The 14,750-nt window shown below is 38.0% G+C and overlaps 4 protein-coding genes across 9 annotated transcripts in view; 2 read left to right on the forward strand and 2 right to left on the reverse strand.

The window, feature by feature from the left end:
* The first annotated feature begins 219 nt into the window (after positions 1-219).
* Positions 220-1,864, forward strand: LOC123012148 (ATP synthase subunit gamma, mitochondrial). Its single transcript, XM_044409966.1, has 4 exons — positions 220-346; positions 517-816; positions 868-1,187; positions 1,407-1,864. The coding sequence occupies exons 2-4, from the start codon at positions 525-527 to the stop codon at positions 1,668-1,670; spliced, it is 876 nt and encodes a 291-aa protein (XP_044265901.1). The 5' UTR covers positions 220-346; positions 517-524; the 3' UTR covers positions 1,671-1,864.
* On the reverse strand, positions 1,738-5,206 carry LOC123012144 (endoplasmic reticulum metallopeptidase 1-like). The gene is made up of 8 exons (XM_044409963.1): positions 4,671-5,206; positions 3,610-4,624; positions 3,340-3,557; positions 3,078-3,255; positions 2,845-3,029; positions 2,642-2,794; positions 2,387-2,592; positions 1,738-2,336 (listed from the first exon to the last, which is right to left on the reverse strand). The coding sequence occupies exons 1-8, from the start codon at positions 4,869-4,871 to the stop codon at positions 1,874-1,876; spliced, it is 2,619 nt and encodes an 872-aa protein (XP_044265898.1). The 5' UTR covers positions 4,872-5,206; the 3' UTR covers positions 1,738-1,873.
* On the forward strand, positions 5,148-6,676 carry LOC123012147 (WD repeat-containing protein 74). The gene is made up of 5 exons (XM_044409965.1): positions 5,148-5,380; positions 5,436-5,863; positions 5,911-6,113; positions 6,165-6,366; positions 6,414-6,676. Exons 1-5 carry the CDS (start codon positions 5,323-5,325, stop codon positions 6,633-6,635), a joined length of 1,113 nt encoding a protein of 370 aa, XP_044265900.1. The 5' UTR covers positions 5,148-5,322; the 3' UTR covers positions 6,636-6,676.
* A 37-nt stretch (positions 6,677-6,713) lies between these two features.
* Positions 6,714-14,750, reverse strand: part of LOC123012178 (protein prickle) — a 147,750-nt gene continuing 139,713 nt past the window's right edge. For all 6 annotated transcript variants that reach the window (XM_044410027.1, XM_044410028.1, XM_044410026.1 and 3 more), the window contains 3 exons: positions 10,554-10,796; positions 8,789-8,992; positions 6,714-8,300 (listed from right to left, as the gene is read on the reverse strand). In XM_044410027.1, the coding sequence (XP_044265962.1) occupies positions 6,993-8,300; positions 8,789-8,992; positions 10,554-10,796 (1,755 nt within the window). In that variant the 3' untranslated portion in view covers positions 6,714-6,992. The remainder of the gene's footprint in view (positions 8,301-8,788; positions 8,993-10,553; positions 10,797-14,750) is intronic.

Consider the following 14,750-nt stretch of genomic DNA (forward strand, 5'->3'; position numbering starts at 1 on the left):
ACCATAGGTCCTATACCATAAGTCTCATAACTACTACAAATTTTATACTTTTAAATTATTGTAATGTATTTTTTTAATTTTCTGTATTGGCGTTATGCATCATTTTTTTACTTGATTTAAAGAACTGAAAATCCTTTTTTGTAAGACTTAAAATATATAAGATCAGAGAACGATAGGATTTTAAACGCAAGTAAATGTGGCGCCCTCTGATTCTATTTAGCCTTTTAGACGTCACCAATTTTTATAAACTTTATTGACAGGTGTCATAAGAGCTAATATCGCAAATCCTACAATAGTACACTTTTTAGCCACTTCTTGCACTTTCTGACCCAGGTGAAGTCGTAAGGTTAGTATTCATCGACCAAATTTTCCATTTTTTTCCCTATTTTACGTAATTAACTTAATTTAATGTTCACTTCCCTATCTAAAATGTCATTGCTTTCGATTACATAATAAACATTATCAATTTTTATCAGATTTTTCTGCATATAAATTCCGATTACATAATCTTTTCAGATCCAATCATGTTGGGTCGTTTTGGAAGTTTGGTGCCTTTAGTCACTCAAAATGTGCAACAACAAAGGGGTATGGCCACCCTTAAGTCCATTTCAATTCGCCTCAAGTCCGTCAAAAACATCCAAAAAATCACCCAATCAATGAAGATGGTATCAGCCGCTAAATATTCCCGTGCTGAGCGTGAGTTGAAGCAAACGCGCCCCATTGGAAGTGGAGCTTCCCAATTTTACGAAAAGGCTGAAATTTCGGCCCCTGAGGACCTCCCCCAGAAGCTTTTAATCGCAATCACTTCAGACAGAGGTAAAAATAGCCTCCACGGAACACAAATTAGTCTAAAACAGCAATTTTTAGGTCTGTGTGGGGCTGTCCATACCAGTGTTGCTCGTCTTATTCGTAATGAATTGAGCAATGACCAACAAAATTTCAAAGTCGTGTGTGTTGGGGACAAATCGCGACTCATCTTGCAACGCATGTATGGCAAAAACATCATTTTGGCATGCAATGAGATTGGGCGTTTGCCCCCAACGTTTAATGATGCCTCAAAATTGGCAGATGCTATCCTGAATTCGCAATATGCGTTTGGGTCGGGACAAATCGTATTTAATCGGTTTAAGTCGGTCGTTTCCTACAGTACTCAGACCCTGCCTGTCTTCAGCTTGGCCGCAGTTAAGGTAAAAAAATGAGATTTTTGTTATTCCAGGCTAGTTCCTGTCCGATAAATGACGCAGAATATACTTTTAATAATTAGTTTCGTAATTGTGATAACAAATCTGATATTTCGCATGTATGTATCTTTTTCCCTAGTAATTATTTTGAGGTAGTAAAACTGTTTGAGATAATCTTTGGCATTTGAATTTTTGATTGCTACATTTAAATTTGTTTTTTCTCAGACCGCTGCCAAACTCCCGGTCTACGACTCCCTCGACGATGAAGTGATCCAATCTTATTTGGAATTCTCACTGGCTTCTCTTTTGTACTACGCCATGAAGGAGGGCGCCTGTAGCGAGCAGTCATCCCGAATGACGGCCATGGACAATGCCAGTAAAAACGCCGGAGAAATGATTGATAAGCTCACCCTAACGTTCAACCGTACCAGACAGGCCGTAATCACCAGAGAACTGATAGAAATCATCTCTGGTGCTTCGGCCATTTAGGTAAATACGCCCTAAAAACTTGATAGTATAATGCTGTATGTAAGGGTCAAACAGAATAAAAACCACGTAAGCCCAAAGTCACTGGATCCGGACACCGATCCTGTTTTATTTCGGTTTAACTTTTACATAAAATTCAGCGACATTTTATTGTCATACATTAAATTAACATCAAATAAAATTTGTTCACTGGTCCATTTCATTTTTTAAATCCACCATGATTCATATGAGCCGAGCCACGCGGTCACGTCGGCCCAATCGGGAAATGAGTTGATGAGTTGGGCGTAGTGGGGGACTTTTCGATTTTTCTCGTCGTGGACGAAAATACCCGAAATGGCGATTTCCGTTGTGGCGTCGGTAATGTTCGGAGGAACTCTGACGTCGAAATTAAACCTTAAGGGGGCTGCTTCTTTGCCGTAAATGTGGATGATAAAATACAAATCACGGCCGTTCCATTTTGCTGAATCTGAGGGCATTTTATCGACAAGACTTATATTTAAAACTTTTACACCGAATTTGGGGGAAAAGTAAAGACCCAAACGGTCCGGACCGGTCACTTGAATATCATAGCGGAAAACATCAGTCGAGATTTTTTCTTTCGATAATACTTCGAGCTGGGTTGGTTCGGGTAATACTGGTTGACCAGCAGGGATCCATGTACTAAACTCACTAAAAATTTGAGTAATAAAAAAACTCATTTTCTTTAATTTAAGTCTTACATAATTTGAACCATTTTTGAATGAACTAGAGGTAAACCACATAATAAATGTTGTTTACAATCTTCGGTCAAAGGTCGAGCCCTTGCAAGGTCTTTAACGTACTTATTGACGATTTCTGGCGAATTTCGATCCATGTTGAGAAAAAAGTAACCAGAATCGCGTTTTGTTTCGATTCCTTTTTCGTCGTGGAAAATACGACGTGTGTGCTACAATCATCCAGCCACGTCATATATGCGTACTTTTTCTGCAACTTACCAATATCCAATAACGTTCAGGAGCCGGTGAATCCCGATTACCACTATAGGGGAATCCGAGTGGTGTTAACATAATAATAAAACTGACAATAAAAATTCCTGTCAGAAAATACAGGACGTATTTGAAATTGCGTACAAGAGTTGCAAGGGCAACCTGAAATTTTTGCTTTTGATTTGAACCAAATTTTATTGTGAATTATTTACGAAAGGAGAGGTGATTAAAATTGTAAATAGAAGTCCTTGAAGTCCGATTAGAAGGTCAGCGTTTTTATCAGGTCCAATTCGACCAGTAACTGGGATAAAAAGTGATAAAGTCGTTAATGTTGTGTACATCAGAAACATCGTTGGGATTACCAAACTGATGACATAAATGACTTGCCACCTTCGTACTAAAACATTTTTAATTGTTTTTTATTTAGAATAGTTTGTTACATTACCTGTGTGTTGTAATCGGAATACATAAATCACCATGAATCCTAGGGTATTAAACAATACGGGCACTAAAAATGCATACATTGCTCTGATTTCGAAAATGGTCCCAAGAATCATTATCACAGTCCAGATTACACGTACGGAGTGTACTTGCATTTGTGCTTTCACGTTATGAGTTAAATTCTAAAAAAATGTAAATAAATACATAATCAATTGTTTATCTTAAAAATGTAATTTTTACTAATTTTATTATTGTGTCTTTTTTACCTTTTTGTTGATGAAAGGCAACAGAACAGTCGAAAGTGCGACTGTTGGTGCAGCATGGAGTCCGAAAATCAGCCACGGATTAGCGTACCAACTCATGGAATACCCGATTTTGTCGACAAAGAGTGCAAACAAAACAACAAAAATGCCTGCTAAAACCCATCCTCCGATAATAGCACCGAAAGTCATCGCTAAATATTTAACAGTCTGTATATTGTACCCTGAAATGGCCAAATGATCCCAAATTTTGACTCAAATTCAAATCACACTCACCCAGCTTGAAAGTTTGTATACTTAAAGCAAATATTCCCAGTGAGAGAATCCCCACAATTGAGTTTACGACAATTGCGACAGTTTGGGTGTACGAAATCATCGTAAATCCCAGAAAATCAAAATAGACTGATTTTCCGGGATTATCCTTGGGATTTGCCACTTCAGGTGCATTCCCCAAACTGCGAACCAAATGCAAAGTGTTATCGCCGACGTGTTGGAACGACCCGAGTGGAATATGCTCGAAATCGTCGTATTTCGTATGGTAGCGATAGCCATGTTTGAAAAACGCCATATCCAGGCCTACTAATCCTCCATAATCTCGGAAAATCCGGAAATCGGTGTCGGACGGCACCAAATTACTCTGGAAAATCTCCTCGCCGGCGGCTTGTCCATACGGGTGGGGCACTTTTTTGTAATGGTTGACTAACCAGGGGGCTTGGGGCCCTGTCTGGAATAAAATAATTTTCCCGCCGGCTCCTGCTGCCTCGAGATTTATCACCACTTTGCAGTCTTTGGCCCACTTGTGCTGGGTTATGAACCCGTGGGCGGCTTGTAGCCCTGTCTCCTCAGCCCCGTTGAAGAGAAAAATCAAATTGTTTAACGGCCGTTGGGGCTCTTGTGTTATTTTCCGTAAAATTTCCAACATGACGGCACAATTTATCCCATCGTCGCTTCCTCCGGGGCTTGTAGGAACAGAATCAAAGTGTGCGTTTATTAAAACGCTCGCGTTTGTTTTTCCGTAAACTTTCACGACAACATTTTGCAAGTTTGAATAAGGGACGAATTTTCCGTGTGGTTTCATTCCGATATAATGTGAGCCTGTGACTACTTGAACATCTAATTCGATTCTATGGTTTTTGTGAGCTTTTTGCATTATCAAGTTAATCTCGCGTTGAAGGAAATTTGCAGCGAGGACTTCGTTTTCGTAGCCCCCAGCCACGCGGGGACCCAAGTCGGTTAAAAGTTTTAAATCATGGCGGGCCCGTTCAGTAATGAACGCCTCCGGGTGGCTTTTCTGGAAAGGATTTTTAGGGCTTGGAAGACACATTGGTGGCACTTACCTCGTCTGCGAGGTACAAGGGAGTGGGCAAACTGCTATCAATTGTAAATACAAGGCCGTAGAGGCCCAATAAGACCGCAATTAGCCCAAATGAAATAAGTACAGGGACACTGTGAATGCTGTTTCGAGTGATTTTCCGCGAACCGTCAAGAGTGACAGTTTCGTCTTCGTTATCCATTATCAGATCAGCTCTACGACGCATTTTGGAAAAGTATAAAGCAAGGGAAATACATCGGTTTATATTAAACGGAAAAATCGGTGTTTTTTGCACACGTAGGTGTTATCACAATGAGGTTTATTGCACACTTGGCACTTTTTTAATCTTTTTAATACCGGTTTATTATGACACCTAACAAATGCAAACTTCAGACTTTAGACTGTTTGACTTATATAATCAAAAAATATAAGATAATTGAGCATAATTCACTACACAGTTACTAGAATCAACAATAAAACACTTAAAAAATCGATAAATTCACTCATGTAAACAAACCTTCGTCATTAAAAATGTGAGGTTAAGAGAGTTTACATGACTTCTGTCACTGTCATCTGTCAGTTGTCCAAAAAACGTGGTTATGTGTACTGGCATTTTTACCTCAATTCTCGTTATAAATAGTGGTAAATTCAATAAAATAAGAAGTTTATAATAAATTATGGATATTTCAAACAAATACTATGTTTATGTCGGAACCACACACGGAGTTTTGCAACGTGAGTCAACAAAACCTCACTTTTACACGTTTTTCTACATGTCGAGTTATTGCAGAAACGTTTTGTAAGGCTGATGAACAACCATCTTACTTTTTACCCGAACAACAATCTGAGATAACCGCTCTCGAATGGGGTAGATCTGCGGACGAAATAATCATAGGTTACAAAAATGAACATGTCAGTCTTTACAATACAAATGAATGCAAGTATACAAAGACCATAACCAAATTGGAGGGTGAAGGGTCAATTGTGGGTCTTTCTCCGATAAATAAATCTATAATAATCGCAAAACACGATGGTGTAATTACTATTTGGAGTGGGAAAAAATCAGACTATTTTTCAATTAATTTGGACGAGAAGGGAACTCTGGATGCATTTCTTCATAATAAGAACCGGGAGGAGGTTGTAGCAACAGGGGGTGAATGTAACGATTTCAAGTTGTGGCACGTTGAGACTAAACAGTGTTTATTTAAGGCTAAATCAGTAAGTATTCTCTTCCACATTTCTTTATTCGTAACAAGTTTTTATAGTTGGGTCATGATGAATTAAATTTACCAATTCCGACGTCAATTAGAGGTATAACTTGTTTGCCCGAAAACGAAAAAATAAATGCTTGTGCAACTAAAGAAGGTCATGTTTTGCTATACGATGAAAGAGCACAAAGGCGACCTGTTGTAAAATTTTTAGAGAAAAAAGCGAGTTATACTTGTATATCAACTGCCTACCGAGAGAGGTAATTAAGTTGTTTGCATAATTTATGGTAAAAGTAAATAAAAACTTGTAGACAATGTCTGGTGGGTACAACAAGAGGATACATGCAATTATTAGACTTGAGAGCTCCAGGAAAATGTTTAAAAACCTTCACAACATTTACAGGAAGTGTTACAAGTATTGTTTGTGACCCTGTGGAGCCACTTGTAGCAACTACAAGTCTAGACAGATTTTTAAGGTTTCATAATCTGGAAACCAAAGAATTAGTTTACAAGGTAGTTAAATAACATTTTTAAAATTGGTTTTAATTGATGTTATTTAGGCTTATTTGAAACAAAATTTGACGAAAATTTTGATGAAACCTTTAGTAAAAGAAGAACAGGGACCTGGTGAAGAAAATAGAAATGAAGAACCAGTTGATGAAGAATATGAAGATATATTTAGTAAAATGGAAACTGTGACAGAAGAGACTAAGAGAAAACGAAAAACTGAATCTGAGAAAGGGCTTAAAAAGAAGAAAAAGAAAGTTAAGGATGTTCAATGAATATTTCTTCTATAATAATTTTTAATAAATGATTTTTTCTACATTTTTTTTATTTAGATACCCAATAATGCACCGATAGAATTTTATTACATTTATTAAAAACCGAAATCTTTTTTATTTACAATATACACAATGAATAAAAACAGTGATTATATTAAAAATCTTAATAAATATTATGATACATAACTACACTCTACCTAACCTTGTAGATAGAAAACCGTATAAAACAATTCAAGTATACATCGCTAAAAAATTTGTACATTTATAAAAAAGAACACAAGTCATAAGCACAATATCAAGGCATATTTCGTCACCTTCTCATACCCTGACTGAAACTTTTGAATTTTTGGCATATGATCAAGATATGACACAATTCTTATCTTCAACAGCCCCTTTTCTGGGCGACTTCTGATTCGCTTGTCTCCTTCTGGCACAGGCAAGAGCATCGTTAGGAACATAAGAGATTCTCACGCCTCCATAGGCACGTCGTGGGGGCAACTGATAATCCAAATCGTCGCTAGAACTGCTCGATGAGCATGTCGAACAATAACTTTCTGTATCGTCCTGTTTACTCGTTCCGGCCATGTGCGACTCAGAAGTGGTCTTCCGGGGTCGCAGCGTGTCCATGTGTCGTGATCTCCCAGAGTAACTTCGACTTCGAGGGAATTTTCGGGAGGCTTCAACACTAGCCGAGTCGCCTTCATCGGCTTCAAAAGCCTCGTTATCCCCCTGGAAGCGCACACTGAGACCTCGGGTTTTCTTATTGGGGGAACCCGGAGTCGTAGAAGAACCCGGAACAGCCAATTCCGGCATGGAAGCGGCATGATGAGGGGGAGTCTCAGTATTACTATTATTATCTTTAATTTCTAATGGGTTGTCGAGAGGTTTGGGCCAATCATCGAGACTCAAATCAGCTAAATGGAGAGGCTCCCGACTCCGGTCACGTGCATGGAGTAACTTCTCCAAATCTGGAGAATTTATCTGATTATTCCTCTCACTCAATAATCTCTCCAAATTCCGTTCAAGAAGCACCCTATCAAGCCCTCTAGGGCTCGGCAACGCTCGCGCATCCTCGTTCACTTGCTCATTTGTCCCATTATCTGAAGGCGTGGGGGTTGTAGGTGTCGACCTATCCGGTTTAGGCGACCTTTGTAAAGCCCTACGCCCCATTTTCGGTGACCTTGGAACTGGGGATGAAGGCGACATGTTATTTTTTCTAGGAGAAGGTGGAGGTGTACTGGACTCGGGTGAAGGGGGTCTTGGAGGCCGGTTTCGACGTGGTAGCCGTGTCCCCGGACCAGAACTATCCGACGGCGTAGGGGGCTCGCCTTTACTGCATGCGATTGAGCAGTAAATAGCCCCCCTTCGAGGCAAGAAAGGGCGCCCTAGCAGAGATGTGTGGCACGTGTGGCAGCAAAAACACAGCTCAGTGGCGTGCCAGTGTTGGCCTTCGTGACTCATTTGGCCTTGGTCGACTCCAATTGGTTCGCCACAAGAGTCGCAGTATTCGGCAAACATTGCGTCAAAGCAGTGGAGACAGTAGGGGCGGCCGTCGCGCATTATGTAACGCTGGCCCCCGAGCTGGCGCTCGCATTCCGAGCAAGCAAAGTGCTTCATGTGCCACGCACGGCCCTCGGCCTCTGTGCATTCGTCGGCGAGGATTATCTAAAAAAAATACTCATATTACATTTATCAAAAAATCGTGTTTTTTTATCAATTTATATTTTGCAACAATTAAAACAAAAAAATCCACTAAACAACAAATGCAAAGCGTATTTACGATGAGCATATGTTTTATATTGAACCATTTATCTTATACACATGTCTCCTTATCGAGAAATTGACTACTAAATCAATACGAAGCTCTTAAATTGACACAAATCTATAATTTATAATATTAAAGCTTGAATAAGTAGTTAATTAACCGGATTGAAAAAAATGATATAAAAGCTACTTTTTTTCTTCTGATTCAAAAATGTGAAGGTTATTTAAAAGGAACAAACACCTACAAACAAATTCATTTTTGACAAGCTGTCCCTTTCGGCAAACTCGTAAAACGAAAGTACTTATTACGAGAAAACGAACTATCAATCAAATTTGCAAGAAATAGAGTTCATAACATAGGCAACCAACAATATAATGTTGTTATTTACCTCATCACAGGCGGAACACCTCGGCTTGATGGTTTCGGCGTGGTGTCTCCCGCAATATAAACGTCCCTCCTTGTAGAAATAGATGAGATCGACGAGGAGTTCCCTACAGACCGTGCACGTGAAACACGCGGGATGCCAGCAGGTGTTGGGGCCCGCTCTTGATGCGAAAACGCAGATATCTCCAGTAGCCAACATCTCTTCGCACTGTAACGCAAAAATTGTGATCAGGTGCGAAATCGCAGATTTATCCTTGGCGAGAATTCATGTAGGTAATAAATCTGTCGGGAGCAAATGGCGCACGAGAAGGATGAACGCGGGATTTATGATCGAGGGAATGAGACGGTTGCGGATTGTGAATTAGTGCTATAGTTATATGGCGGGACTCCGGCTGTGTTGGACGTTTCCGGGGTTGCGGGTAGAGAATTGGAAATAAATAAAAGATTTCTGTTTTGTGTTTAGAGTTCCACATGGGTGGTGATATGTCCATTAAAGGACTTATTTGCAAAGTTGGTGGCGGTGGTAATCACTAAACCTTTCCATCAACATTGCAAAATGCCTAAAAAGGGGACGAAAGTCATCTGCGTGTAGGTGTGGCCATTTCGTGCAAAAGCCGGCCAGCTTTGGGCCTTTATCACCACATCTCATGCAATCACGAGGCCGATAATTGCACTTTCGAGTGTCGAAATTTACATAATTGCACATCCGCCAAAAATTGCGGAATTTCATTCAAGAGTTGAAAGTCCTTGGTAATGAAAATTACCAGACGGCAAGCAAGTCTGCTGGTCTTTGTCAAGCCAGTCTGATTTATCTCGAAGTTTGTGGGCATAAAACGTCAAAATACTACACTTTATGAATTGTGAGAGAATTTATGAAGGAAGTAAGAAAGGAAATCAATTTATTTTTGCGATTTCACATCGTGCAAAAATGGCTTTAATGATTACACATTAAGGGTAATAAATAAATACTCGCATATGATTAACGCTAAAGCCATCTTCATTACATTAACGACGAAAAAATCAAAACTCATCTCTATTAGAAGGAAATTCTTGCGACGTCACGCTTTAAGAATTTCCGTCGTCTTAAGTGGTCGCGCTGATGATGTTTCTTTCGAGTTTCTTAAAGCGGCAAACTTTTCTCGAATTAATGAGCCGAATTGAGGAAGATTCAGATCCATTAGAACTACTACATTAGTCCTAAAAGCCTCGCTTTAAAATATTACCCGAGAGTCCCGAGCAAATAAAAATTTTAATTAACAATTTGTTCCGGGCGTCCTCAATTATCACTGCAGCAGAAAAATTAGCATTTTCTACAATTAAAGACGGAAAAACTTAATTAAAGTTGATGCAATTTCGGACAAACGATACCTGAGGGATCGGCCAACAAATTAAAAATAAGACGTGAAATAATCGTTTAGGGTCTTGATCACGATTTGGCTTTCTTGCCTGTTTGGTGGGACCATAAAGAGTTTTATTGTGCTTTCTCCCCCGAACGCAAGAACCGCAAAATTAGGATAAGTTTAATTAATCGCGCCAATCAGGAATTACTGGCCACGTCAAATTGCTAAACCTCCTGCTGGGTTTAGGGAGTAATAGGCCCCTTAACGGCCTTCTTGCCTCCATGATGATTAAGGGGGTTTAGATGAGAAATGTCGATATACATTTTTTTATGTTTGAGATCTCTCGGGCATTGACACCGCTGCCAATTTTGTAAAATTACACTTAAAACTCTCAGTTTAACAAAAAAGTGTTTGTAAAGGTTTACTTACGGCGTCGCATTGCATTGGCGACGGAAGTTGTCTCACGGCCCCCCTTCCCAGTGCTTCCCTCTTTCTTTGCGCTGAAAACAGTCTCAATTCTTTTCTCTCTTCATCGCTGAGGGCGTGACAGTAGCGAACTTCGTTGTCGTGGGGCGGCAGTTGTTGAAGAAGTTGCCGCACTCGGTACCTCTCCCCCACCGAGTTCACGTAGGGCACTTTGTCTTCGGGCAAGGCGCTGAAGTATAAGTGCACCTGAAAAAAAATTAAATTCGTAAGACAGGTGTGGGGCGAGCAACAGGTTGTATGGGCGATACACCCAACAGGTGCGTTGGGACAGTTTGGTTGAAATTAGGGCGCTCTGGAGACTCGTAAAGGCGTTTCGAGTGCGAAGAGAAAAAAATTCGGGAGTGATCGATGTCAGGGTCATTCACGCGTGTGGTCTACTAAAAAAGTCAAACTAATTAATGCATGCTTGAAACGTCAAGTGGTGTTTAAAAAATTTCATTAATTAAATTTTTTAAATAGATGGGTAAGAATTATGAGCTGTGAAATGTTTTAAATGAGAAAGCGTTTAAGGTCAACGAAGCGAATAAAAGTTATTTCATTATTTTCTGAAGTTTTTATTCCCGTGGTCGCAGAAATGACAAACATTTCGATAATAAAAATTGACAGAATTCACATATGTACAGGAACAATAATTAAAAAAAAACAAATAAATAAATTAATTACGTTTACAATTTATTGATAATAAATGCTACAAATTTAGAGAACATTAGAAATAATTTCCTTAATTTATAATAGAAACCTTAAAAATATTTGTAATCATTACAATGTTGAGTATCCACCAAAATCCGTATACGTAACGTTTTCAAATTATTTTAACATATAAAATAAGCTTGTATTCATATCAACTTCAAACGGAGCTAAAGGTGACTCAAAAAAAGCGTTAGATATTTAAAACTCTTGTATTTATTCAAGACACATCCTTTATATGTCCCCAGATTGAGTTTACAAGAGGAAAAAACATTTTTATCTTTGATTTTACGCCAAAACTGCAAACGAAAAACATTTTTTGCTTCACCTGAAACGAGAAAATCTGTACTTAAAACTTTATTATTCTGATTCAGTGAAAAGAAAAGTTAATTTTATTCTTGATTTTCGACTTAAAATAATCTTTCTCTGCTTTTTAAGTCCTATCCCATTGGCGGTTTTATTTATTTGCCAACTATATGTCACTTTGACAATTAATTTATTAATTAAATAATGATAGTTCTTGTTAAAAATTACTTTGGTTTTTATTTTAAAGCTGTTTCTTTGAGTTGTTATTTATTAAAATTATGTTTTTCACAAATATTTTTGTTATTTAACTTGCTCATTTGTCAAAGTGACATCATTGTAAAAAAATAAAACCGCCAATATGATGGGATTTAAAAAGCAAAAAAAAGTCCAAAATCAAGAAAAAAATAAACTTTTCTTTCTACTGAGTTAGAATAATGAAGTTTTAATTACAGATTTGCTCGTTTCAGGTAAAGCAAACAATTTTTTCCTTTGTAGTTTTGACGTAAAATCAAAGATATTTTTTTCCTCTTGTAAACTCAATCCGGATACATACTGTATATAAAATAACCCTACATTATCTAAACGAGACACACAAATAAATTTATTACATATTTTAAAAATCCATTAACGCTGGCGTTGGAACAAGGTTTTTTTTGTTTTTAATTCAAATTAAGTATTGCAAAAGTTTAGTTACAACTTATTCAGACAATTAAAAAAAAATTGATTTGAATCTGTAATTTCACATTAGCGTTTCTAGATCACACAACATGCTCGCAAGAAACATCTCCGTTATTCCAATAACTAGTACACCCGGAAACAATCACCTCTCGAAAAATGCAAGAATTTACATATTACATTTTTTCTGTTCATTACGAAAAAACCCATAATAGCACTTTTCCTAGAAACCATCTCGTCCAATTTTTCCGTAACAAAATGACGTTGCGGATTTTTTCTTCCAAAATTTATAATAGTTTATTTTGTCCCGACTGGAAGATTGTTTATGTACAACATAGGTGTAGTGATAAGTTCCAGTAAGTTATTTATTTATCGTTTTTATTACGTTATGTCTGTACGCGTGTGGAACGTAAACGAGGCTTAAATAGCCGACATTCGGCCATAACTGCCCTCGGGCGGCCATAACCATAAACGCCGAAATAAAAGCTCCGGACTATCCTTTTATTCCATTATCGCGGGACTTCAGTGAAATATCGACAGTTATCTTTACGAAAGTAAGTTTGATAAAAACTGATTCATGACAGAGTCATAAAGACGATTCTGACAGGATGCGTGCACGGTTTTTTTATTACTTCTATTTTCGCTTTAATTAAATTCCTCGGGTGGTTTCTTTATCAAGTCCGGGGGAGATTATTTTTATAACTGGGTTTTTTATCAAACCTACTCGTAACGCTGAGAAATAGAATTTTTAGAGTTGGCAATACTGAGACTGTAATTATTGAACAAACATTGCAAGTATTTAAGTAGTTGTTAACCGGTGAAGGATCCAATCATACCTGGAAGAATTTGCGTATCCATGTTGTAATAAAGCCTTTAACTGCAATTTTAAATTAGCATCCTGACTTAATAAATAGCGGAATTGAAAATAGTAGTGCCGTAATAGACCATAAATTACCATTGTCAGATGATATGCTTCGACTTCCTTTGAGAAAAAATGGAAAAATATACTCCGTGCTAACTACGAGTTTAATATATTGCACCTCGGATGCAATTTCATGATGAATTAATTACTTTGCATTTGTATGAAAAGCAGGCGAGTTTACATGAGGAAATTATTGCCGGCGAAAGGTTAAACAGATAGGTATGCTTTTTTAATAAAAGTCTTGCATTAAAATGTGTTCAATTAGCACCTTCAATTTTTTGAAAGACTGCAAAAGGAAGTCCGTGGGTGTTAAATCAGACGATGACGGTGGCCACGCTATATATCTTCTTCTGCCACAAGCCACGCCTTGAGGAATTTTAGAGTAGAGATTCAAAGGACGGCTAAATGGAATTGTTTATTATGAAAGATTATTTTCCCATTATTGTTTTATTTATTAATAAAGTTTAATTGTGTTTAATGAACAAAAACGTGTAATTTCCTTTTCTGTTTATTAAATTGAAATTTTTCAGTCACTGATGGAGTGAACTTGAGCAAAGGATTAAGAATTATCGATCGGAAATTGCCGTCAATTCGTTTGAAAACACGACTTGATTAACATAAAATGCATGTTGTGACAGTATTAAACTTCGAGGACATCAAACCATATCCTTGTAATTACAGCAAGATCACGAGCGATGGGTTTACAGAAGCATTAAACTCGCAGCCATTACTCGCCGAGATATGTTGATTGAAATGTGGCAAGGAAACAACAAAATCTCTTCTTTTTCGCTGTTAAACATTCCTCTCGTCATTGCTTCAAAGAAATCAAAAGCTTATCCTCGGCAATTTCGCAGAACTTTGTTAAGAATGTTTCACTTTTCGCGGTGGTCGGCTTCGGTTTCTGCAAAGTGTCCTGCGGTTAATGCGTCCATTATTCGTAGCAGGAAGAGCATCAAATATCTATCGGAGAAACGAAAGAACACGTCTTCGACCGCATCGTATCGTCTATCACGTGCCTCAAGTGCAATATCGAGTTGTGTTGCATCGAAACCCGAGCTTGTTTTTGCCTCGATGTAATGGAAAAACTCGCTTCGAACACAAAGATGGATAAAGAGGAGATAAAGCGGCGTATGACGGGACGACGTCTTTAGTCGGCCTTTTTTCAACCCAAACTTTTAATTAGATGACTTAATTTGAAATTTACAGGGAGTGCAGTTTGCCTTTATTAGCCTCACGAGTCCAGCGATTATCGGTGCACGGCTCTCGATGACAAGGTAATTAATCAGAGGCTCAGATTAGCGTTAATGCAGACCACCGTGCCAATTCTAGGATTAGATTGTTGAGACTTTTTCTTAAATTGTACAATATTCCACACAACAAGAAAACATTAACCTTTAAAAATCCTGAACGATATTCAAGCAAGGTCTAGATTAAAACCGAGAGCAAAAATCACCAACTTAGTAAAATTGGTAATGTTTTGCTTCTCATTTTAAGCCCCATCGGGAAGGTTTCGTAAATAAATTAAAAACTGATTAAACCAAATAATTAAT

Source organism: Tribolium madens, unplaced genomic scaffold (genome assembly GCF_015345945.1).
Source record: "Tribolium madens isolate multiple individuals breed KSU strain unplaced genomic scaffold, Tmad_KSU_1.1 Scaffold_91;HRSCAF=231;Tcas5.2_LG7, whole genome shotgun sequence".
NCBI classification, from domain to species: domain Eukaryota; kingdom Metazoa; phylum Arthropoda; class Insecta; order Coleoptera; family Tenebrionidae; genus Tribolium; species Tribolium madens.